Source organism: Balaenoptera borealis (genome assembly GCF_965194805.1).
Source record: "Balaenoptera borealis genome assembly, chromosome: 12".
NCBI lineage: Eukaryota > Metazoa > Chordata > Mammalia > Artiodactyla > Balaenopteridae > Balaenoptera > Balaenoptera borealis.
In genome coordinates, this window is record NC_138869.1 from 68540761 (window position 1) to 68565238 (window position 24478).

Genomic DNA, 24478 nt, shown 5'->3' on the forward strand with positions numbered 1-24478 from the left:
TCCTCATCAAGATCGCTCCGCCCCTTCCGACTGGTAGCGATATAGTGCTGCTACGTCACTTCCGTTCTCTCTTCCACTGGAGGCCTACACGCCGCCGCTGGGGCCGCCGCCATGGTAAGACTGGAGTCGGTACGGGGATCTGGCGACATCGGAACCGGGGCAAGGAAGGTCTGCTGTAAGGGGGCGGAAAATGTCCTACCCTGGGGGCCTGCAGCTTTCTGTGTGGAGCCTGGGATCGCACCCCTGGAAAAGGACGACTAAAGACATCCAGTTCTGGGGAGTGGGGCCGGAGGAAGTCACTTCCCGGGCGCTGGAAAGGCTTGGGTGTGAGTGGGGACCTCCGACCTCCGCCACTCGGAGTGTACTTTGGGAACGGGCAGGAGACGTGCTTCCTCCCGGAGGTTGCGTTTTTCCCAGCCTGAACACTTGATGCTCCTGCTGTCTGCAGGACTGAGGAGTTTTTTGTGTCGTGAAAACCTGACGGGGGCTTCTTGCTCTCTCTGTGACAAGCTTAACGCTCGTGTTTGAGGTTACGGTTTAATGGTAGTTCACGGTGTCTAATTTCTCCCCGAATCTCTGTCAGTCTCTAGTAATCCCCGAGAAGTTCCAGCACATTTTGCGAGTACTCAACACCAACATCGATGGGCGGCGGAAAATTGCCTTTGCCATTACTGCAATTAAGGTAAAGTAGGGTAAGGGCTGCTTGGGTTGTAAGTGAAACTTGGGTTGTTAACAATTGAGCTGTCGTTAAGGCAAGGTGGAGGAAGTCCCAACCAGATCACCTCGTCTGCTGGGTAAAAAAAGAATGGTTAAGAGCGCAACTAGTCCTCTTAACCACATTTGCCCCAAAAGGTAAGTGATAAAAGCCAAAGAATAGTCTCAGGTCAAGCCAATGTATTTCACCTAGGGGCTGGGGAATGGGTTTGGTTGTCTACCTGAATTCACTAAAAACTTCCTGGACCATCAGCCATCAATCAGCTTGTAAGGTCCGTGCTAGATTTGGTTTCTGCCCCTCTCCCCCAGTGCATCATAACAGCAACCCTTCCTGGAAAATGTGTATATCCTAGGAATTGGATAATTGTACATTTTGAAGGGTGAGTAGAAATGCCGAGAGATTCTAAGTTGGGAGATGGGAGGTGTCACTATGTCATGACAGGACACCATTATAAGTATTTTATAGATAGGTTGTTAATTTAAAACAGTATATCATAAGCTTTTCTTTATAAGATCCATCGCATTTACTTTTTCATTCTGTAATTCAAGGAGCACAGCTTTCATTCTTAAATGGTACATATGAAGACTGCTTCCTTCTGTTCTGTGAAACTAGTAAGGCAGTGTGAAATACAGTACAGGCTTACCTCATTTTATCGTGCTTAGCAATAATGTGTTTTTTTGTGGCAACCCTGTCTCAAGGAAGTCAGTTTTCCAACAGCATTTGCTCACTTGGTGTCTCTGTCACATTTTGGTAATTCTTGCAATATTTCACACGTTTTCATTGCTATATTTGTTAATGGTGATCTGTGATCAGTGGCCTTTGGTGTTACTATTGCAAAAATATTTAGACTTGCTGAAGGCTCAGGTGATGGTTACCACTTTATAGTAATAAGGTATCTTTTAATTAAGGTATGTATGGGGTTTTTTGAGACATAAGGCTATTGCTCCCTTAATAGACTACATAAGTTTTACATGTGCTGGGAAACCAAAATATATTGTGTAGCTCCCTTTATTGCAATAGTCACTGTTTGGCATGGTCTGGAACTGAGCCCACTGTATCTGTGAGGTTGCCTGTTCCCTTTTTAAAGGCTGTAGATGAGATAGTGAAAATAAAAGATGAGCATGGTTAGTAGGATGCTTCTGTTAAACCCTTCCTCTGCCTCTTTGAAATTAATTAGTTTATTTGTTACCTTAAGTATGTGTCACCCTTTGTAGTCAGCTTAAAACAGTTTAACCAAAGCAGTTTCTGATACTTAATGAGTATTTTGATAAGAAATCTTTTTATTAACTTGATGGCCTACTTATCACTGGGAAAGATTAGATATAGACAGGTACTAGGGCCATTGCTAATTGTGTGGAAAGTCAGCCTTTGCTGGCTCTTCCTCTGGTGAGACAACTGAAGCTTGCAAGTGGTCTTTTGGCGGGGGGCAGTTTTTAGCTATTACATATAGTGCTGTTACAAATGTTCTAGTACATGTACATATACGTTCTTAAAGAACATCCATCTACATTTCTGGTAGGTATATAGGACATGTATATGTTTAGCTTTAGTAAGTACTGCTAAACAGTTTTCCAAAGTGGTCGTATCAATTTACACTTTCTACCAGAAGTGTATGGGAGCCCTGTTGCTCCACCACCTTTGCAGGTGGTCTTTTGTTAATGATCTGGAATGTAGGGCAGGGTAATACTTAGAAGTTGGAAGAAAGTTGCCTGGGGGGAGGTTGAGTATAAGGAGGGGTTCCTCAAAAAAATGTAGTTAGAGGAGCAAGGTTAATTGGCCAGGGAAAGGTGAAGTATTGAAGTTGGCACAAGCAGAAGAGGGTATTTGCTGAGAGGTAATACACACCTGCAAGGTTATTCTGTGTCATGATCCCTTTGTTGTTTTGTTTCCATTTGTACACTTTTGCTATGAATATTCCTTAAGGCTGGTTGTTCTGCTCTTTCTCTAAATAAGGATGATAACTGTTGTCTGTGGATTGTTTGGAAACATGCAGGGGGTCGGAATTGGTCACAATGACTGGGTTTCAGAGACTAGTATGAAGTTAGTATCAACTCTTCTGTTATATGGTCCAGGCCCTTGAGATACAAAGATGAGAAAGTGATGATTTCCTGTAGTGTACTCTTCTGGATGGAGAGAATAAGGGTGGTCTGCTTGGGGCAGAGTAAAGGGGATCTGGGGGTCTAACTTAGGAAGTTGGCAAGCCAGTATCTAAATAGGGCTTTCAAAATCTTAGCTTGACAGCAACTTTTTAAAGAACTTGTTTATGGAAAGTTTTAAACACTTAAAAGTAGAAGGAAGAGAATTAAAGTTTGAGAGAGACTTAAGATCCTAGTCTCTTCCAAATCAATCTGGTAATTTGACTCCCTGGGCACTTTCTTACAGAGAGGAAATACCATCTATTTCAGTTTCCTGGGGCCCTTGTAACACAGACTGGTTGGCTTCAAACAACAGAAACTTAATCTCTCAGTTCTGGATGCCAAACATCCTTGGTTTCTTTGTGTTACAGCTGCATCACTCTAGTGTCTCGCCTCTTATCACATGCCTTCTTCCCTCTGTGTCTGTGTCCTCTCCTTTGATAAGAACACCAGTCATTGGATTTAATCCAGTATGACCTCATTTTAACAAACTATATTTCAAAATAAAGTAACGTTTTGAGGTTTCGGATGGACATACATTTGGTGGGACACTATTCAACCCAGCACACAGTCCTTCACTATCCAAGTCTACTTGGCTTGTGAATTCAGGTGGCAAGGAGTACCAGTGGTGGTGGTGATACGATGTCACCGATTTAAGTGTTCGTTTATTTTGATCGTGCAGTGACCTGCCCAAAGGATCATGGCGCGTGGCCCTTAGACATCGTGAGCAACTGACATTCCTACCCCTTAATCAACCCTATTAATTGAAAATACCCTAGTCTTGCTTCCTTGGTGCTACATCAGCTCTGAGGGACATCAGCTTCATCCTCCACGATGCAGAAATTAGGAGGTGCCATTCTTGGGTGCTGCTGTATTGTCTTAACAGCAGCATTTACAACTACGTCTGTATGCTGGGCAATGTGGGAAAAAAAGATTCTGCTTTCAAGGGGTATCTGCCCCAAGTTCTCTGGTCCAGCCCTGCCTCTGAACAAAACGTTTTCTCTTTTAATGATTAGGCTTTGTATCTGGAAAAGTATAAGGCACTAGGTTATTTTAGGACCTACCTTTCTGTGCTTTTTGAATCATGGGTCTTTAAAGGAAACCCAAAAAATCAGACTCATCCGACTCTGAAACCTTTCCTCAGGGTGTGGGGCGAAGATATGCTCATGTGGTGTTGAGGAAAGCAGACATCGACCTCACCAAGAGGGCAGGAGAGCTCACTGAGGATGAGGTGAGGACAAGGAAGGGGGGGCTAGGGGTTGGGCCTATGGGGAGGGGGCGGGGAGACCATCTGGACCTGACCCTTGTCCTGCCTGCCAGGTGGAACGTGTGATCACCATTATGCAGAATCCACGCCAATACAAGATCCCAGACTGGTTCTTAAACAGACAGAAGGACGTGAAGGATGGAAAATACAGCCAGGTGTGTATTAAGATGGGAGAGATTAGAGAAGAGCAGGGTGTCCAGTTAGAATTGGTCATAAGCCAGGGGGTAGAACAAGCATACCTCACCATCTCCTCTGTATCCAGGTCCTGGCCAACGGTCTGGACAACAAGCTCCGTGAAGACCTGGAGCGACTGAAGAAGATTAGGGCCCACCGAGGGCTACGCCACTTCTGGGGGTGAGTGGGGTGGGGGCTCATCTCTGCCTGTCCCTAGACTCCCAGGGAATTCTCATGCTCTGTCTTTTCCCAGACGTTTGTTTTGTATGGTGTAAGACCTGTAACCCTTCTCTTTTCTCACCTGCAGACTTCGTGTACGAGGCCAGCACACCAAGACCACAGGCCGCCGTGGCCGCACTGTGGGCGTGTCCAAGAAGAAATAAATTTGTGGGCATTGTCTGTTAATAAATAGTTTATACAGTTATGGCTTCCTTCTTTATGGTTCTTTGCATTTTTCTGGAGACACTAATAGGGAACATGTTCTCACACTGGGCCCTGTTGGTCATTTTCCCTCCTGCTTGATTTCCCCACTCAGCTGCCCGGTGTCCTTGGTCTTGGTTAAAGCTATGCTGTTGCCACTCCCCACTATGGGAAGCAACGTTTTACTTAGTGGTGCCCGCTCTCCAGGTGGGTGGGAGAAGGGGCAACCAACAGGCTCATCCTCGAGGAGGAGCCCTCATGGTTTTCAAGACTAGGCTCCCTATTGTTGGCTTGCAGCGTGTTGAGGCTTGTGTAGGTAGTTGAGCCTAGCGGGTTGCCGCTTAGGTGAGTATTTCCAGGTCTTTACCACCCTAGGTTTCTGCGAGTTGGTGGGAGATGCTGATTTTGGTGACCCGGAAGAACTGAGCAGCAGGGCGGGGGTGGGGGTGGGTGGCGCATGGTTGCGAGGCAGCCGCTGCCGTTCCGGCTGCACAGCGTTCGCCCGCTGTGCCCGAGGCCCGCGGGTCCAATTCCATTCTTGCCCAGTTTCGGGAAAGACCCCACTTCTGCACCACCCGCTCCCTCCTCTGCGTTCTGCTTGCCGCGCGGCTGCGAAGCTTCTGACAGGGTTGCCGGGGACGCGCACGCCACGCCCTCCCAGCGAGAGGGGCGGGACTAGGCCGCTGCCGAGGACGGGGGAGGTGACTGGTGAAGCGGAAACCCGCCGGCCATGGAGCCGGGCCTCCGCGGCCGAGCCGACAAGGTAACCTCCCCCCAGCTGCAGCCATGGGCCCCGCCGCGCCGCCTCCCGCGCCGGCACCTTAGGGCGCTGGTACAGGCCGTACCCTCGGCCCGCCCCAGCCCTGGCATGGCCGGTTAGGGACCCAAGTGTCCTAGAGCTGCACTCTCCGCCCTCTAACCGCATTCCATCTTTCCCTCCAGGTCCCCTCTGACTGCGCCGCACCATGCGCCTCAGCCTCTTCCGGCGCCTCCTCCTGGCCGCCCTGCTGTTCGTGATTGTCTGGACGCTCTTTGGGCCCTCGGGCATCGGGGAGGAGCTGCTGAGCCTCTCGCTAGCCTCCCTGCTCCCAGGCCCGGCCTCGCCAGGGCCGCCCCTGACCCTGCCCCGCCTCCTGATCCCCAACGAGGAGGCGTGCGGCGGTCCCGGCCCCCCGCCCTTCCTGCTAATCCTGGTTTGCACGGCCCCGGAGAACCTGAACCAGAGAAACGCCATTCGGGCCTCGTGGGGCCGGCTGCGCGAGGCCCGAGGGCTCAGGGTGCAGACTGTCTTTCTACTGGGAGAGCCCAGCTGGGGCTCGCGCGGGAACGACCTGGCGCGGGAGTCAGCGGCCCAGGGGGACATAATGCAGGCGGCCTTCCAGGATTCCTACCGCAACCTCACTCTCAAGACCCTCAGCGGGCTGAACTGGGCCGACAAACACTGCCCTGTGGCCCGCTACATCCTCAAGACCGACGATGATGTGTTCGTCAATGTCCCCGAACTGGTATCAGAGCTGGTCCGGCGAGGAGGCCGCTGGGAGCAATGGGAAAGGGGCATGGAGCCCCTGAGAAAGGCGAAAGTTGGAGATGTAAAGTGGGAAGGAGGCCCCACCTTGGCGAGCCAGCCCGTGCCTCTCTTGTACCTGGGCCGTGTGCATTGGCGAGTGCACCCCTCTCGGACACCAGGGGGCAAGCACCAGATATCAGAGGAACAGTGGCCTCCCACCTGGGGCCCCTTTCCCCCCTACGCCTCAGGCACGGGCTATGTGCTATCGGCTTCTGCTGTGCAGCTCATACTGAAGGTAGCCAGCCTGGCACCCCCTCTGCCACTGGAGGATGTCTTTGTGGGGTTAAGTGCCCGACGAGGAGGCCTCGCCCCAACCCACTGTGTCAAGCTGGCTGGTGCCACCCACTACCCCCTGGATCGGTGCTGCTATGGGAAATTCCTGCTGACATCCCACAAGTTGGACCCCTGGGAGATGCAGGAAGCCTGGAAGCTGGTGGGTGGCTCTGATGGGGAAAGAACTGTACCCTTCTGCTCCTGGCTCCAGGGAGTCCTCGGCATCCTCCGATGCCGGGTAATAGCCTGGCTTCACAGCTGAGAGGGCCTGGGTGCCCAGGAGAGGGGCGAGGAGCTGAGAGTCCAGCCAGCACCCTCACCACCTTCTCTCTCCCGGGCCCAAGGCAGAGGCTCTAGCTGGCTGCAGCTGATTGGTTGCCCTACATCAGATGCTTAGTCTGTCACTGAAGACTGAGGGATACAGGAGACACCTAGGGGGCTGCCTGGCCTGCCAGCCCCAAAGATGGTCATCAGGAAGAGCCACACATGCTGGGTTGTTCTCTCCAGCCACGGCAGGGGAGGGGCACAAGCCCCTCAATAAACTTGTCTCTTTTCCTCTTGAGTACAGTGTGGTCCTCACCAGGAGTCTCAGATCACAAACCTGGGGAGCCTGAAGGCTACCAGAGCCTGCTGGATGGAAAGGACATCTCCAGGGATGTGGGAGAGGGAGGAGAGCCTCTCCCTGGAGGAAGGCCCTAGAGAGCCAGACTAAAGCCACAGCGACCACAAGATAGGGATGAGGGTAGAAGCAAGACACCACGACCCCTCGCGTCCGAGAGCAGCCCCAGGCCGGACATGGGAAGGGAACAGGTCCACGGGATGATCCAGACATGTTATCCAAAAACCCACCTTCCTGTTTAATACCAAGCTCTCTCCCCGCCACCCCCAGGAGTCAGCTTTCCACCCCCTGTGGGGGAGGGGGCTCACTGCTCCCTCCTCATTCCAGGGAACAGGTCATTCCCCACAGGTGCTCTTGGGGAGAGAATGTTGTTCCCAGGAACCCCTGGAGCCTGGCTCAGCGCACAAATCTGTCCAGGGCAGATGGCCGGGCCCCCACGGGCTTGGCCTTCTCTTGCTTCTGCGGCTGCTGTTCCAGGCTCTGTCGGACTTTGTCCTGGAGTGGGGAGAAAGGGGCGAGGTGAGAAGTGGCAGGCTGGCAAGGCCAAAGGTACAAGCAGGAGGGCACAGCCCACAGGCCACCCGGCCCATCCCCAGGTGCTCACTTACCCTGTGTTCCTCATCCATGACCTTCCTCTTCCTCTTCACCAGACTTGCTGTGGAGCTGCGGCCCTTCTGCTTTGGCTTTGGCTGGAAGGGAGGCTTGGTGTCGGGATCGTAGCCCTGAGGGAGGGGACAGGAGTGAAACCTGAAACAGACTTCCAAGGCAGGGAACTGCACTTCTGAGGACATGGTGGGGACAGGATGTGGGGGTGAGGAAGGCCCGGGCCCTCGGGGGCCTGCTCCGTACCAGCCTCTCTAGCCGTTCCTTCTTTTCCTGCTCCAGAGAGATGACATCAACCTCTGCCAGGGCTCGTGGGTCCAGACAAATGAGCTCTGCAGGTACCTGGGTGTGTCACAGAGGGACAGGAATGCGTAAGGAGCCACAGGAAGGTGACACCAAAGAGGGCTGGAAACCAGAGACGCCGCTGAAGCCCACTCTTCCCAAGACCCCCGGCCCCAAACCACACGCAGCCACTTCCTCACCTTCTCCAGTAGGGCCTTCACCTCCCACTCCTGGCGCTGCTTCCGGCTCCTGTATGGGTTACTCTCCAGGCCGTCGAAGTTGGGCTCAGCAGCCCCTGGAGGGAGGAGGAAGCACGGAACTGTAAACAGGAACCTGCTCCAGCCTGAGCAAGCCCCTGGCCCCCAGCTGTCTCAGGGTCAGGCCCATTCCAGCTTCCATCCGGAGGTCATCCACTTAGAGCTCCAGCCCTGCCCACTCACCAGGGACCAGCATGCTGGTGATGCCCCCGCCGTGCCCCACTCCCAGCACATCTTCAAAGGGGCAGAACTGAAGGCCATGCACGTGGCCCGAGAGCCGGTGGGTGAGGTAGGGCTGCTCCAGGGACGGCGGGCTGGCCTTGCCCTGTCCTGCCCATATGTTGACCACATCGCCCGTTCCTGCAGCCAGCAGTCCCCGCTGGGAGAAGGCCAGGTGCCCCGCTCCCTGGGGCAGGGTCCGAGCGCTCAGAGGCTGGAACGTCCCTCGCAAGTCAAAGATCTTCAGCTGGTGGTCCAGGCCAGAGGTGGCCATGTGCCTGGGGGCAAGCAGGGGTGATTAATCCATAGTATGAGCTTACTGCGCAGGCCTGTGGCCAAGTCCAGGCATCAGGTCTGGTTGAGGAGAAGAAGACCAACAATGACAGTAATCACTACCATCATACCACACACCCCATGCGCCTCCTCTCAGTGAGGCATCACGCAGCTGTACTATCTTCATTTCCCTTTTACAGAGAAGAAACTGAAGCTAGCTCAGAGAAAGGAAATCACGGTTGAGTGGTAGAGCTAGAATTCAAGTCAGACCTGTGTCTTTAGTGTCTCTGCTCTTACCCACTCACGACACGTGAATGAAAGGGAGGACACACACGACAATCTACACCCAGGTGTGAGGTCCCACCGCATAGACAGGCAGCCCATCAGTAAGCAGCGGGAAGGGCTCATGGCAGTGGTCAGGGAGGGCTTCGTGGGATTTGAGCCATTCTAGGTAATTCTCAAGAAAGCACAAGAAACAGAGATGCATGTATAACAGGTACAAATGAATGAACATCAGAGCGTGGAGACAGGGAGATGGAAGCAGGGGTTTGTTTTCCGGGCTGGTGGGAAATAGGGCCAGGAGGGCCAGGAGGGGACAAATTGCAGGGGCTCCTGAAGGTCGGACGGGATATAGTTCCCAAAGCTGCTCTCTGGCAATAACAGGCCACAATGTGGAGACTGCATGGACCTGAGAAAACCTCCTTAGGAAGCAAGGAAGTGATGCACTAGAGGGCCCTGCCCCGCCCCCTTCCCTGGAAGGAGGGTGGGCAAGGTTGGTGACCAAATCCTCTCAAGGAAGCATGGACCATGCAAGTCATTTACTTGCAGAGGTTGGAGTTTCTATTGATGTTCAAGTTGCTCCTCAGGAAGGCTGAAGGGGGACCAGCCAGGCCAGGGGATGTATGTCTGCCAGAAGCCAAAGACCCTCCTCTTAGCCTTGGCTGGGAACCCAGGAGGAAGACACTAAGAAGGAGTTCCTACTTGAGCAGAGACTTGGCCTGTGATGGGGCCAAAGATAGGCCCAGCTGGATACTTGTCCTGACAAGACAAACAGGGCCCAGCTCCACCCGAGGGAGAGGCCATCAGCACAAACCAGGACTTCTGGAGGGCTCCTGGGACACAGGGTCACACCCTTCACTGAGCCAACAACTCAGGAGCACACGCTGGCTCTTGCCACAAACACACCCAGCTCTGGGATCCCCTGTGCAAATGCCCACCCAGTGGCCAGATGGGTATCCAAGGCCACACTACCACGCTACTGAACTTGCAAGAAACACCTCAGCTTTGCGAGTCCAATCCAGTCCTAATGCAAGCTTCCAGAAAGCCAGCTGAGGACGACAGTCAGCCTCATCTCTGGAGCCCCTGTGGCTGGTCTGAGGCACCCCTGAGGAGGACCAGAGCTAAGCCGGGGTGGGCCTAAGACCAAGGACCAGAGCTGTCTGGTGTCAGGCTGTTGACCAAACCTCCGTGAACGAAGTGATAGAGCCCTGAGCGCAGGAGTAGCTGACCCAGGCAGCCCGGGGAAGGCCAAGTCCAGCTCAGGTCCAATGGCCCACAGAAGGCAGAAGACCTCAGGACAGGGCCCCCGACACTCCTAGCACCAGACTGGCACAGACATGGAGTAAAAGGGGCAGAAGCAAAACACTTGTCCACAGAGACACAACTATGGGGGGCCCAGGAGGCCTGAGCATCTGGCAGGCTTTCATAAGTTGGTAGCCACTGGGCTTTTCTTCTTCCTGATTTTCTATCAAACAACTTAAAAGTAAGGTTATGGAGTTAATACTTAATGTAGAAGATTCCTGAGCAATGGTGTAAAAGGAGGAAAGCCATGTGGGAAAGAGTATTCTGACATCAACACCCAGGACACACAAGAAGGAGGAAGAACCGGAGGCTAGAAACTGTGAGACAGCGAGAAGGGTGAGAAACAGACCTTGGAGGGACCCTGGAGGGGAAAAGCAGTCAGGACTTCACAGCGGTCGTGAGGCGGAAATTCAAAGCAGACCTGCCACCCCCAACCCTTCACATCACCAGCCAGACCTAAAGAGGACGATCGTCTTTGACAAAAATGATGAAACACAGCGCTCCCTACCCACCAGGCACCGTGATCAACTCTATAGGCCTTAACTCACGTTCATGCCTACAACAGTTTTCTAAGCTAAGCCCCGGGCTTGGCAAACTACGGCCCATGAGCCAACAAAGCCAGCGCACCACCTATTTCTGTACAGCCCACAAGCCATAAGGAATGGTTTTTACATTTTTAAGTTGTTGGGAAAAAAAATCAAAAGAAATATATTTTGAAACATGAAAATTATTTGAAAACTCCAATGTCAGCAACTACAAATAAAGATTTATTGGGACACAGTCACACTCATTCGGTTACTTGTTCTGTGGCTGCTTTTTGTGCTAAGACAGCATGGTATTGTGGTCAAGACTGACACCACGTAAAGCATCTCACTTGAGAGCGTTTCAAGTACCACTCATCTCATCATCTATCTGTGCGAAAAGATGTTTGCAAAGATAACATATGCAAAATCTCTCAACAGATCGGCATCTGTAGATAAACATTTGCAATTGAGTTGGATGATTTGGGACAATAACTTTCAACCCCAATTAAGCCAAATGTTATTCTCAAAAACAGGAATCCAATTCTTCTCATGAGTAGACCTGTATTACAAAAATATTGCATTCAATTATTTTTCTAATTTCACTGCTTAAAAATTTGCAATCCTTTGTTTCCTCTTGTTATTTAAGGACCTTCGTAAATCACTCAGTTATGCCCCGTTGCCAACAAAGCCTAAAATACTTACTATCAGGCTCCTTACAGAAAAAGTCTTCTGGCCCTTGAGCGAGACACTCATATCCCCAGTCTCAGGGTGAGGACAATGTGTGGTACACCGAGGTCACCTAACATGCTTGCTGACGTGGCTGGTCAGGGATAACACCAGGATTTAAACCCAAGCAGCTGGGCTGCAGAGTCTGTGGTCCTTCTGCTCCTTTCTGCCCAGCTGTGACACACACACTGCCCCTCACCCCCCAGCACCTCAGGCCCAAACAAGTGACTTACGTGCCTGTAGAATCTACTGCCACAGCCCGGACCCCACCACGGTGACAGAGAATCTTTGCCAGTGGCTCCTTCATGGCTGGGCTCCATAAAGACACAGTCCCTGGGCATCAGAGGAGAACTTTAGTTACTAAAAGGGCACTGAGGTGATTAAACCTGGGAAAGATGGGGACTCAAGGCCAAGAAGTAACAAGAGAGGGAAGCAGAGGAGCAACCTGAAGGGACCCGTTAAAAGCAAATATAGAAGAAAAGCAGGGGCATTCCCTGGCGGTCCAGTGGTTAGTACTCAGAGCTTTCAATGCCGAGGGCCCAAGTTCAATCCCTGGTCGGAGAACTAAGATCCCTCAAGCTGCAAAAAAAAAAAAAAAGAAAAAAGAAAAAAAGAAAAGAAAAGTAGGACAGGATGGTCAGGGTCAAAGTTCACCCAGGGACCGACCATTGCTGTGTCCCAGTTGGATGACGGCGTTGTAAGGGTTCTGAGTCATGACGTCGAGCCGACCAGCCCGAGCATTCAGAGCTGCCACAATCTTTCCCACTGACACATCCAGGTAGGTCAGAAACCCTGTCTCTGACTAAGAGAGAGAGAGAGAAAATGAGTCCTGATTGCCCTCTGTCCTTCCTCTACTGGGGCCCCAAGGGAGGATGGTCAGTCTTCTCAGGGGCTGCCACCCGGTCCCTGTGCTCTGCAGCCACTCACAGCTGTGGCCAGGAGGAAGTGGAAAGGCAGGAACTCAAGCCGTGTGATGCGGTCACAGCGGCGGATGCAATGGAGCTCGATGCCCTGGTTGTCGTAAATGTGAAGCCAGCGGTTCTGGGCGACAGCAAGCAGTGCCTCCGAATGCAGAAACCTGGGAGGAGCGGAGTAACAGTACAACGTGAAAGGGAGTCACCGGCTGTCATTCAATCAGGGATAGGCTGTCTCAGCCCCACCGCTGCTGACCGAGGCCACTGACCGGATGTCCCGCACCGCCTCCATGACATTGATCTCGCACATGAGCTTCTTTGTCACCCAGTCAAGGGAGGCCACATGACCCCGGCGCCCTCCGAAAGCCAGGTGTCTGTTGTAGTTGGAGGACAGGCAGGGTGTCAGTTCAGGGGGGCACCTGGGCTCAGAGGTCTGCCCCACGCCAGCTCCTCCTCGCCAGGTGAGAGCAGAGATGCTGCCATACACGCTCACCCTCACATGCAAGCAAATCACAAGACCCTCCCCACATCAACAACCCAGACACACACTGGTATGGCTGAGATGGGCAAGACTGAAGTAACTGGAATTCCTTACCTCCCAGTTCGAGAGTAATTAAGCCTGTAGGGTCCAAACTGCCTCAAGTTCAAGTCAAAATGCTAGAAAAGAAAGAAAAGAAAAAAAAGAAAGAACTGGCTCCCTTTGGTAATTTTTTTTCTAGTCCCCACTCCCATCTTACTCTGCATCCATCAACCCACTGGCCCCTTTTCCATCCTCAGGCTCACTTTGGCTGCACTTGCAATGTCCACAGCCTCCACGATATCAGCCTGGCATATCTTTGCTGTGTCCTCCCCATCCTCTCCTTCCAGAAACCTGCAAGTGAGCATCAGGGGTGCATTAAGGCTTCCTAATATGAAGTGGGTGTACCAACATAAAAATGAGAAACGAGAGCCCCATGAAGCAGGGGCTGGGGAGGCCCACATTAGGGTCCTAATGAACTCACCCAGGTTCCTCAGCAAGCAGCAGCTCAGAACGAGCAGCTTTGACACTTATTTCCTCTTCTTGAGCTTCAGCCGCCTCAAGTCGGCTCCGGATTTTGGTCTCAGAACGTGGCAGCTACAACATCGTTGGTGGAGAAGGAGTGGGAAAAGAACCAAGGGATATGGGGGTCACCGGAGAGCCACCTGGCCCCGCCTCCATCCGATTCACCCAGACACTCCCTGCCTGCAACCCCTCCCCACTCTCCGACTGGTCCTCACCTTTTTGGATTTGTCAATGCGACAGAACTTCTGAACCACCTCCACAGGGACGGGGGCGGGCCCTGCAAATGGGTCCTGGGCCTGGGGCAGGCAGGAGGCAATTAGGAAACAGGCTCAACCCTCGTACCCTCAAGCACAAGGCGACTTGCCTTGCCACCCTATCAGGTCCCAGGCTCACCCCAGACAAGCTCCGCTGAGGCCCTGGACTCCTCCGTTCCCGTGGTTTCTTCGGGACCTGGGGCTTCTTGGAAATCCGAGACTTCTTTGTGCTGTGAGTGTTCTTTGGCTTCTGGGGGCGGAGCTCTCGATTCCTCTTCCGTTTACGAGGGGGACCTGGAGAAGCTTCGGCAGCGGTCGGAGTGGTCTCCTCCTCCCAGTATCGCCGCGGTTTCTGCCGGCGGATCAGGATCCCCGATAGTCCGCTGCCCCTCGCCCCGCCCCTCCAACCCCGCAGCTAAAAACTTCCCTTCCACCCCAAGGAGGTCACTACCTTCTTCTTGCCCTGAAGTTTGTCTTTCTTGGGCGGGACACGACTGCCCGGCTTGGGGACCGTCTCCATCTAGTCCACTCGAACCACGATACACGTGCAAACTCCTCTCAGCTGTCCCACAATCGGATGGAGAACTCCCGGAAGTTCTCCGACCCTCATCCAATCAGCGCCGCCCCAGGTCTAAGGCCTTCTAGGCGCCATCTTGACTGAGGGCGCGCTCGCCACTGAGGGCCTCCGCGGGCCTTGGCCCCGCCCTCCCGTGCAGCAGCTTATGCCCGAGTAATGAAAGAGAGGCTGTCCGGGGCCAGGACCCAAGCAACCGTGCAGTTTCTTTTTCCAGCTTGGTTTCCCCATCTTGCCTAAAACCTTCCAAATCCAGTCTTTTCAGCGGAATGCCGCTCATTAAACATGTTAGAACTACATTTCCCGGCATGCGTCAGACGAAAGCTTCCGGCGCTGTCTTTTCCCGGCATTCGTTGTTTACTTCCGGGTTTACCAATATTGAAGGGAGAACGTGAGTGGGGCAGGGTTTCGGTTGAGGGGTTTGGGGTCCTGTTTCATCCGCCACCGGGGTGGAGCAGATATTCCGGACCCGGAGAGACTGCAGTGTCCCGAGAGGCTGCCTGTCAGGAGGGCTGTCATTTCCGCAGGCCAGAAAAGGGAGCTCGGGTACCTTCCAGCGTGTGAGACCCAGCGCCCCGCTCCCGCTCCCCGCAGGCTTTCGTCCCCGCCATGGCTGAGCTAATCCAGAAGAAGCTACAGGGAGAAGTGGAGAAATATCAACAGCTACAGAAGGGTAAGGGAGCAGGGTCGGTGTGGCCTCGCCCCAATTCCCTCACAACCCAAAGCCATACCCAGACAATGTGTTCTGCCCTGCCCCCACCCCATCCCCCTACTCCCGGCCCCAGCGTGCGGTTCCATCCCCACCTCTATACTCTTACCATCCCCTGACTCGCTGCCCCGTCCTTGGCCTACTTCCTCAACTGCATCTTTTTCTCATCAGGATTTTGGGGGTCGGGTGGCGCACGTGATGTGTCTAATAACGTCTTTCCTCCCACCCGCCAGACTTGAGTAAATCCATGTCAGGGAGGCAGAAACTAGAGGCACAACTAACAGAAAATAATATCGTGAAAGAGGTGAGAGACTGGGACTTATGGGGTGAGGAGGGACCTGTCCTGGCAGTAATTCTGATCATATATGTCCCACCCCTCCATCAGGAACTGGCCCTGCTGGATGGATCCAATATGGTCTTTAAACTTCTGGGTCCCGTGCTGGTCAAACAGGAGCTGGGGGAAGCTCGGGCCACAGTGGGGAAAAGGCTGGACTACATCACGGCTGAGATGTGAGTCTTTATTTCACCCCCCTGTGATGTACCTGATGCGTTGGGATAAAGGTGTTGAGGAACCATTGTAGAGTCGCTCTCCAGAGTAGCCCCCAATTGTCCAGTTCCTCCAACCCTTCCCTTGTAACTCCTCTTCTCCATCCTCCCCTTAGATCTCAAGTTTTCCACCAATCTCCTTCTTGCTTTCAGCACCCTCAACAGTAACTCTCACTAATTTCTCCTTACTTGCTTTTTTGCCTTTCCTCAGTAAGCGATACGAATCCCAGCTCCGGGACCTAGAGCGACAGTCGGAGCAACAGAGAGAGACTCTTGCTCAGCTGCAGCAGGAGTTCCAGCGGGCCCAGGCAGCAAAAGCGGGGGCTCCTGGGAAGGTCTGACCCTGTCCTGGCGGGGGTGGGGGGGAGGGGAGGAAATGAGGCAGCTCTAGGGTCTATACTGTAGCTAATAAAATGTGAAAATACCTGGCCTTTTTCTTTTTTTTTTTTTTTTATTTTTATTTATTTATGGCTGTGTTGGGTCTTCGTTTCTGCGTGAGGGCTTTCTCTAGTTGTGGCAAGCGGGGGCCACTCTTCATTGCGGTGCGCAGGCCTCTCATTATCGCGGCCTCTCCTGTTGCGGAGCACAGGCTCCAGACGCGCAGGCTCAGTAATTGTGGCTCACGGGCCTAGTTGCTCCGCGGCATGCGGGATCCTCCCAGACCAGGGCTCGAACCCGTGTCCCCTGCATTGGCAGGCAGATTCTCAACCACTGCGCCACCAGGGAAGCCCTACCTGGCCTTTTTCTGACCAGCCGCTTCTGTCATAATTGTCTTCATCCATTCTCCTGGTCCTTTCCACCTTATATGTTTATCACCTGCATTACTCTCTCAGGTCCAGATCCTTGCACTGGAATCTCTGTGTGGCAGAGTAATCCTTCTTTCTTGAGACTAAAATCCGAAATGTCTCAAACCTAATTCTTGCCTGTATGTGGAACCCTTAACTCTTCCTTATCTTGGTTGGAAACATGAAAAGGGCATTTACAACGCAATGATTTTAGGGAAAGTGAGTTTACTGAAGAACTCACAATTCTCTAACCCCAGAATGAAACATGGTGACCCTCCTTTGCTATGATTTCTTGTCATCCTCAAAATAGCCCTGGCATATTAGTTCTTTTTAGTCTCTTTCTTCCTAGAATTTGAGTGTAGCTTAAACTGATTTCAAGCCCCAGCACATAATGCATTGTAATATTGTAAGGTCTCCCAGTTTATACATTGTCCACAAAGTTGTTCTTCCATTTCTTTGTCCTAAAATTGTTTCTTACAAATTCAGAGCCAGGGGTGTTCTTCATGTTGATCACTTTAATTGGGATGGCTAGTACTTGACATGAGTTTGTAGCAACTGAGGAGAAAAATGTAAGAGCAAATAAAGGGACCAGGGATGGCGAGGTTGCTGGGGAGGAACAAACCATTCTGAGGAAACCATTTCCACCAAGTCCTTGCTTCCAGCTCTTCATGGATAGAGAACATTGGGCCCCTCTTTTTCCATGGTGTCTACCTTCAGCCAGCTCCCCACCCCCACTCCGAGCAGCTAGTTCGTACACACTGCAAGGACGGGAGTAGAGTTCAGGTAGTGTTTTGGTTTATTAGTGTTGTCACAGTGACAGGAACCCCCAGAGTAGGAAGAGGAACTCCTACTAGAACCTTTTTCTTACCATTCCCTTCCCCTGGGGCTCAGAGCCTCTAGGCTTTTCCTTTCCCCCTACTTCCAGGCCTTTCCTTTCCCCCTACTTCCAGGCCTTTCCTTGGCCCTTAGCATGCTAGGATGTGGCCAGGAATCAGAAACGGATCCTTTTCCCAGCACTAGCTGTGTGCTGCATTCATGGAAAGTGGGAAGCTATACACAGGTATCCGTCTTGGGTACCAAGATTACCAGTTCCCATAGGGCTGGATCTCGGCTGTCTGGTAAACCAGTGGCGCTTCACTGCCCCAGGGTGGTTGGCCGTCCTTCTGGATTTTTTCCCAGTGCGGCAACTGCCACCATTCAGGATGGCTCCCCACATCTGGCACTGCCACCATGAGTTCTAGGAGCCAACAGGGCTTCCTCCTCAGAACAGTGCTCGGGCAATCTTCCTCCCTGTGGCCTTGATCCTGGGAAAAGAACCCCCTCCTCCCTCACTTGGGGGAGTTCCCGAGGCAGAAGGGCCACTGGTGCGGCCCAGTGTAGCAGTGGAGGGCCGTCGCCGCTGCCGCAGGAGGAAATCGAGTGAAGCTCCATCCATAGCGTAGAAGACGTTAGCCGAGGGGGGGATGGTCAGCTCTGTAGGTTCAGAAAGGGTGTCAAGCACAAACACAGTCATTCCCCGCACAACCCCCCGGATGTGGATGCACTCTCCTCCAGAGTCTGTCTGCCTTCCCAGCCTCTGACCTCGCTCCCCTGGGAGCAGCTGCACTAGCTCATACTCTGAAGCCACCGCAGAATCACGATTGTTTTTCTTAAGGACACGACTGATGACACTTGGAGCCTTGTCCTGGCTTGTCACCTGGCAGGACAGCAGACCAAAAGAGCAATCAGTTGGCCATGATGACCTGTGATTTCCATTTTTCCAACCCTAGGCAGTGATCCCAACCAGAAAAGGTTACCCGCACCCAAACTTTCGAGCGAAGAGGGAAACCCAACATGGTGGCTCCCTGTACTCCATCCGCCAGCCCGCATAGTTGCTGGGCTGCTCCCTGTGGGGAAACCGCTGTTGGTTCTGAAAATCTAATACAGCCACCCAAAGTTCAAGGTGCACCAGCTAATGCAAAGTAACCTTCAAAAGAAAACATGGTTGCTAAAACCAAAGGTCAATTAAAAGTAAAATCATCCTCCCATTTGGCTGTCGACACCTAAGACATCATCTCTAGTCCCTCGGGGCACCATCCTTCACCCCACCTCCCAGCCCGCAGCTCCCTCACCAAGATGCTCTTGTAGACACTGCCGTCTTCCCCCAGCTCCATCTGGACTCGGATGATGCGGCAATCAGAGGACCCTGGCCCAGGCCCCCCTCCCCCATATCCAGCCCCCCTGGAGGCCCCTTCTGCACCCCCACTGAGCGGGGAGCCACAGGAGGCTGAGCGGCGGTGACCTCGAGAAGGCCTCGGGGAGGAAGCGGGGGGAGAGAGGTGGCTGGGGTCAGCGGGACTCTGCAGGGCTGGAGTGCTTTCCAGGGCGGAGTCCAGAGATGAGACAGACGGCCACTTCATGTGCTGGAGACAAACGACACAGGGAACTGGCACGAAGGCAGGGAGGTCAAGGGAGAAAGAGTCACGAAATCAGGGTCAGTGTTGAGTTCAGAGGTCAGGAGCGGAGCTCACCTGGGCCAGCCGGGTCAGCAGTGGAGCGGGGGTTCCAGGCACCTCCTCTGCCCCCACACTGGGCCAGTCCCAGGAGACAAGGGGTGTGGGACCTCCAACAGAACCCAGCACCCTGGAGTGGCAGGACATTGGGAAGGTCAGAGGGAGAAGGACAAGTCCCCAAGAGACCACCCTCCAACCACTGACTCCCTCACTCTGTCCACTGCGAGATGACCAGCGTTGGTCGAAGCACCCGCGGGGCAGGAGGGTCACTGGTACTGGATGGCTCCACCTCACAGGACACTTGATGGCTGGGGACGGGGGCAATGGGCAGAGGTCAATGCATGACACACTGACCCCCACGCCCAGCCTGAGCCCTGGAGTCCCAACCGCACCCAGCCAGTCACCTCTGGGTCTCTGTCAGTGGCCGGAGCCCCTGTAGCCACCGCTGGATATCGGGGTCAGGTTGGAGGTCATAGCCACAACATTTGTTCTGGAGCTGCCTCAGCTCAGAAAGGACAGCAAACTCCTAGGAAGGAGCCCACAGATTGCAGGCACCAAAATTCAGGGACCCCTGACTTTGCCCTCCTCTCCCCTCCCTGGGATGTGGCTAGGGACAGCTAGCATCCAGCCCAAGTGCTCTCCTCACCTTCCTCCGCTTGTCAAAATTGATGTATCCGTTCTGCAAGGATAAAGGGGATGGGGTGAGGGTCCCAACCCTGCCACAGAGAGAACATGCCCTCTCCCAAACACTCACTTCACTCGGCCTCTCTGACTCCTCCGGCCCTCCCCCTCCTCCCCCTCTCATCCATCATGCCCTAAGCCCCCTACCTTACCCTTTAAATAGAACATCACGGGTCAAAATTGTGTCCACTTTACAGTTGAGAAAATTAGAGCTCAGAAAAGATAAGGAACTTGCCCAAGATCCCAGTATTGGTTTATTTAGCAAACTACCTATATATGCTTACATCTCAGGCATGTTCTGAGCACTCGCCAAACATTAATTGATTTAACTCTCATAATAAAAGGTTGATGTAGATACGTCACTAGTTTCCCATTTACAGATCACTAAGGCACAGGGAGGTTAAGCAAACTTGCCGAAGTAACAGAGTCCTGGCAGTGCTTCTGCCTTGCAGCCCCTTCTGGAAGGAGGTCTGTCTGACCCTGAGGCCTACTCATTCCATTATCTCACACACACACACACACCACTGACCTCCAGCTCATCCTTGGAGGCTGCGTCCAGCATCACGAGGTCCTTCAAGAAGGTGCCAAGGTATGGGACCACACCCTGAGATCAGAGGTAAGAGTCAGTCACCCCTGCCATTGATCCAAGGGCTCTCCATCCCTCCGCACTTTCCTATCCCATTGCCTCAGAGAACAAGTTGAATTCTCCTCACCCTGCTGTGCCTCCTCTTCCATCCCTCAGACTGCTTCCACCCCCAGTTAGTCACTCACCCCACCCCGGGAGCCAGACCTCGGGGACTTCTTTGAATTTGGCTCCAGAGAAGGCTGCAGCTTCACCTCCTGGTGGTGACAGAACAAGGAGACATGGGGGTGGGGGGTGGGGTGGGGGGGGATATCTGGGAATGCCGGGAACAGGCCTCACCTGCAGGAGGAGCTCCCGGCTCTGGGAATAATTATCCTCCTCGGAGAAAATCTGGCAGAGGCTGGAAAAGACTCTGAGGCTGTCCCTGGGGAGCAGGGGGCAGTGGCCTTGAGGAGGGGCCTGGCTCAGTTGCCCCCCTCCCAGCCCTTACCCGACTCCAGTGCCCCATCCTCCCCACCTGGCTGCTTCCCCCCAGGCTGCCCGAAGCCTGTGGATGGGGCTGGATTGCAGGGCCGACACCACAGCATACACTGAAGAGAAGTTTCGGAGCAGACGGCACTCCTGTGGGGTTCACAAGAGGGGGCTGCAGCTGTGGGCCTCTTTCCACACCACAGTCCCCAGTAGGGCCGAGCCTCTCTCCTACCTCTGCCACACGGATCCACTTCTCCAGCAGCCGGGCCCTCTGTGGGGGACGGAGTGGCCGTATGGTCACCTCCCCAGGCCCCTCTCCGGTTGAGGTAGCCCCCAGGACAGAGCTGACCACTGCCCCTGCCACCTTGTTGAACTGTATGACAGTAGCCCGGACAGAGGGGCAGAGGTGGGAATGTCCTGGCCGGTCTCTGTGACCCCACAGGCCCCCCAGGCACTGAGAGGGTACCAGATTGAGAAATAGCTCCTGTGGGGCGGAGGTTAGAGGTTAAAGTTTGTAGTCAAGTGAGGTCAGTCTTCCAGTATCGGGGGTGTGAGGATCTCAGGTGGCCAAGGAACCAGAGGGGCACAGGGTTTGAAGGGCAACAATCAAGAGGAAAGGGGGCAAGGTCAAAACTGGGTGGACGGAGGAGACTGGGAGCTGGATCAGGAAGGATTGGAAGCACGGTAAGGATCTGGAGTCAGGGACAGGTTAGTAGGGGGCAGGGGGCAGGGGGGGTCAGAGGTCAAGGTCTCACCGCATCTAGCAGGGTCAGCTGTTCGGCCAAGTGGTCAGCGAGGAACACCAGGACATCCGTGGGGTCAGCAGGGGGATCGCCGGGGAGGGCCAGGGGCTTAGGAAGTTCGGGGGTCTGGGGGTCCACCCGGGACCGGAGGTTGCGGATGAGGTCAGCGCCGCCCCCCCCAACACCCTCCCCTGCTGCATACCCTGTCCGAAGCAAGAAGCTCTCAAGCCGGTCAATCTGACCCTTGACCTCAGAGCCAAAATCCTCAGGGTGAGAGGCCAGCCAGGTTGACAATACAGAGATGGCTACCCTGGGAGAAGTGGAATCCGCCAGGGGTCAGATGTCAGGCTGCAGCCTGGGCGGAGGGAACTGTGAGGTTAAGAATCAGGGGTCACTCACCCTTTTGTCCTCTCTAGCTCATCTGTAGGATGAGATTCAAGGGCTTCCAGCCTGGGGAGTGGAAGAGATCCTATCTGTCCATTTTTTCCAAAACGCTAGTGGCTTTGACTATTTGGGCGGGATATTCTGGCTTTAGAAAGTCCAGACATGTCAATGACCCTTGCTCCCTTATGACCCTGACCTGTCAGCCATAAGCCCTAGCAGGGCAGGCGTGGAGGTGAAGGCCCGGTGAGTAGCCAGGAAGGCTGCCGTGAAGGTCACATCAGTCCCTGATGTCCGGGCGTCCAGCAGGTGTCTGACCAGGGCCTCCAGAGTGCCAGCTCGGAGCCTCCGGGAGGAATGCGGGGGAGGCCTCGGGGCCTGGGGGAGACAGAGGGCCAGTCACTGACCCTTTTTTCAACTCTGCCCCTAGATATCTGGGAGAAATCCCAGACCTAGGAGATGATCCAGGCTCACTGTATTAAGATTCAGAGAGGGCAAAAGACTTGACCTAAGTCACAGAGCAGGGTCCGGTCTGCAAACTTCCAACCTGGCACTCTGGCCAGAAAGTTGGCTGGAGGAAGGGGAACTGGGAGGTGGAGGGTCAGAGGTGAGAAGTCAAAGTTATGATCTCACCAAGGGATCAACAGGCCGATACTGGCGACTTGTGACAGTAAAGGTGGCACCATCCTCCTCCTCGTCCCAGACAGACACAGGGGCCTGGAGGAGCAAGGAAGGGGAGGTCAGACAGTTCCACACCATACCCCACTGCCCAACCCTCAGCCCCAGGCCCTACTCCTCCCTCTGTACCCCTCACCTGTTGCGGCGGGGGACAGTACCAGCGAGTACGAGGGGTGGGGGGGACTGGTGACCCCAGGTCTCCCCCCCTGGGGCCCAGACAGCCCCCCGCAAGCCGCCTCAGGGCCCGGTGGAGTCTAGGGGGTTGCCGTGGGGGGCTGGATGGAATGCAGGAACCCTGGTCCTGGAGACCGCTGTAGCCCCTTCCCCCCAGAGCTGAACCCCAGAACAGCGGAGAATCAAGGTGCAAAGGATAGGAGACGGGAAGCGAGAGAGGCAGAAAGCCTGAGGCAGAGACCTTGAGAAGCTGAAACCTCAGTCACAGGCACAGCCGCATGCTCCGCCCACCCCCGCAGGAACTGACCAAGCCCAAAGAGTTAGTCCTTCCCCTTAGCCCCCTTTCCCCGGGTCCCTCAGCCCTGGAGACCCCCCTCGAGGTGGCGGCTCTGATCCCAGTACAGGAAGGAGAAGGGGAAGTGGGGATGATGTGGGGGGAAGACTCAAGAGTGTCATGTGACCCAGCCCCTCCCCCAACCGATCCCGAAAAACCAGCCCTGCTAGTCACCCAGCCCTCACCCAGACTCTGGACCCAGGAGTCCAAAGCCTCCGGGCCTCAAATCCAACTTTCGGGGCCTCCCGAGGCCCCAGTCCTACTCCTGGCCAACGCCATTAGTCCCGGGGAAAAGCAGGTGACCACCCGCCACTCAGCCCGGGATGGTCCCTCCAAGGGCCGAGAACCTTGGCTTCGCGCCTCCACCCAGAGCACGGCAGGAGAGGGGGGAGGGGTCACGAAATCAAAGGGTTCCCTCCCCAGTCCCGGAATCAGAGGAGCGGGTTACTGTGGAAACAAACCCCTCCCCGCCAAACAAAAACAGGGAAGGAGACAGGGACCTAGACACCAAGCCCAGAGAGACGGGCACACTCGGGCACAGGCGGAGAGGGCCAGAGACCCGCAGGACAGCCAGACAGACGCTCCTGGCAGGAACAGGGCAGGTTCCTGCGGGCAGGTCCTGAGTCACACTGCGGCACAGAACCACAGAAACACCGGGGCTCCCCGCAGCGGGGAGACAGGCAGACACCAGCGAGAGGCGCGGAAGTAGCTGAGGCAGGAAGAGATGAAGGGACACAGACACCGAAAGGTGGAGAGTCTCTGAAATATACACGCCCCCTACCTCCCACCTCCCGCGTCTCACCTCGTCGTCTTCCTCCTCCTCCTCCTCCTCCTCCTGCCCCCCGCCCACGCCCCGGCCACCTGGGCCCCCACCCTCTTCGGGGTCTCGACTCCGGAAGCTGCTCAGCACGACTCCCCCGGGGGGGCTCGTGTCCCAAAACAGCCGCAGGGGCCGCGGGAGCATGGCCGAGTGAAGGAATCAGCGGGGTCGGGCCATGGGGGCGCCTGGGGAGAGACAGGAGGGGGGCAGGTGGAGAGTCAGGTGGGCGAGGGGGATCCGGAGGGGAGGTAAGCGGGTGGGTTCTAGGTAACCGGATGGGAGTCCTGCAGGGAGGCTGGGCGGGGGGAAAGGACGGATACAGGGGTGAAATATGGGGGGCCTTGCATTTTGGGGATGAGGGGGTCACGAGTACGGGAACGGGCAGGGTCACAGGGTGCTCTGGCTCTGACCTGCTCAGGAGGGGCGGGGGCAGCGCGGGTCCCGGGCCGCTGTTCCCGTAGGTCTCCGGCCCCTGATCAAGTTCCCGGACCGAGTCCCTTCCCCGGCTTTTCCGCACCCCCTTGTACCCTCGCCAGACTCCCGGGCCCTCCCGCCCTTTCCGCTCCCCCCCACGTCCGCCCGCTCCGAGAGCAGGAGCCAAAAAGGGAAGGAAGTGAGGACAGGAGCCAGGGCCGCGGACGAGAGGAGCGCTGGACACTCAG

At 54.6% G+C, this 24478-nt stretch overlaps 5 protein-coding genes across 11 annotated transcripts; 3 read left to right on the forward strand and 2 right to left on the reverse strand.

Moving 5' to 3' along the window:
- Positions 1–21: 21 nt before the first annotated feature.
- Positions 22–4715, forward strand: RPS18 (ribosomal protein S18). Of its 2 annotated transcripts, none has more exons than XM_082347245.1 (6): positions 22–114; positions 584–682; positions 3995–4081; positions 4171–4272; positions 4380–4471; positions 4599–4715. In XM_082347245.1, the coding sequence occupies exons 1-6, from the start codon at positions 112–114 to the stop codon at positions 4672–4674; spliced, it is 459 nt and encodes a 152-aa protein (XP_082203371.1). In that variant the 5' UTR covers positions 22–111; the 3' UTR covers positions 4675–4715. The 2 variants fall into 2 exon arrangements, with proteins under 2 accessions (XP_082203371.1, XP_082203370.1); XM_082347244.1 differs by having other exon boundaries at positions 97–129.
- Positions 4716–4850: 135 nt separating this feature from the next.
- On the forward strand, positions 4851–7106 carry B3GALT4 (beta-1,3-galactosyltransferase 4). Its single transcript, XM_082347221.1, has 2 exons — positions 4851–5474; positions 5654–7106. The coding sequence occupies exon 2, from the start codon at positions 5677–5679 to the stop codon at positions 6811–6813; it is 1137 nt and encodes a 378-aa protein (XP_082203347.1). The 5' UTR covers positions 4851–5474; positions 5654–5676; the 3' UTR covers positions 6814–7106.
- A 278-nt stretch (positions 7107–7384) lies between these two features.
- Positions 7385–14498, reverse strand: WDR46 (WD repeat domain 46). The gene is made up of 15 exons (XM_082347206.1): positions 14297–14498; positions 13985–14197; positions 13807–13887; positions 13551–13663; positions 13333–13420; positions 13145–13206; positions 12819–12923; positions 12563–12713; positions 12302–12437; positions 11869–11968; positions 8496–8809; positions 8256–8350; positions 8020–8115; positions 7779–7892; positions 7385–7665 (listed from the first exon to the last, which is right to left on the reverse strand). Exons 1-15 carry the CDS (start codon positions 14363–14365, stop codon positions 7567–7569), a joined length of 1836 nt encoding a protein of 611 aa, XP_082203332.1. The 5' UTR covers positions 14366–14498; the 3' UTR covers positions 7385–7566.
- PFDN6 (prefoldin subunit 6) lies at positions 13965–16112 on the forward strand. 3 transcript variants are annotated; one of them, XM_082347249.1, is made up of 5 exons: positions 13965–14077; positions 15014–15092; positions 15362–15432; positions 15514–15638; positions 15886–16112. In XM_082347249.1, the coding sequence occupies exons 2-5, from the start codon at positions 15029–15031 to the stop codon at positions 16013–16015; spliced, it is 390 nt and encodes a 129-aa protein (XP_082203375.1). In that variant the 5' UTR covers positions 13965–14077; positions 15014–15028; the 3' UTR covers positions 16016–16112. The 3 variants fall into 3 exon arrangements, with proteins under 3 accessions (XP_082203375.1, XP_082203373.1, XP_082203374.1); XM_082347247.1 differs by lacking the exon at positions 13965–14077 and adding an exon at positions 14671–14810 and having other exon boundaries at positions 14947–15092; XM_082347248.1 differs by lacking the exon at positions 13965–14077 and adding an exon at positions 14758–14810.
- A 1120-nt stretch (positions 16113–17232) lies between these two features.
- Positions 17233–24386, reverse strand: RGL2 (ral guanine nucleotide dissociation stimulator like 2). Of its 4 annotated transcripts, none has more exons than XM_082347176.1 (18): positions 24227–24386; positions 23799–24001; positions 22444–22527; positions 22010–22188; positions 21829–21879; positions 21442–21739; positions 20919–21170; positions 20733–20836; positions 20555–20639; positions 20404–20472; positions 20162–20236; positions 19598–19630; positions 19356–19477; positions 19164–19259; positions 18970–19081; positions 18571–18861; positions 18041–18155; positions 17233–17932 (listed from the first exon to the last, which is right to left on the reverse strand). In XM_082347176.1, exons 2-18 carry the CDS (start codon positions 23958–23960, stop codon positions 17721–17723), a joined length of 2340 nt encoding a protein of 779 aa, XP_082203302.1. In that variant the 5' UTR covers positions 23961–24001; positions 24227–24386; the 3' UTR covers positions 17233–17720. The 4 variants fall into 4 exon arrangements, with proteins under 4 accessions (XP_082203302.1, XP_082203304.1, XP_082203305.1 ...); XM_082347178.1 differs by having other exon boundaries at positions 23870–24001; positions 24227–24365; XM_082347179.1 differs by lacking the exon at positions 23799–24001 and having other exon boundaries at positions 24227–24383.
- Between the last annotated feature and the right edge of the window lie 92 nt (positions 24387–24478).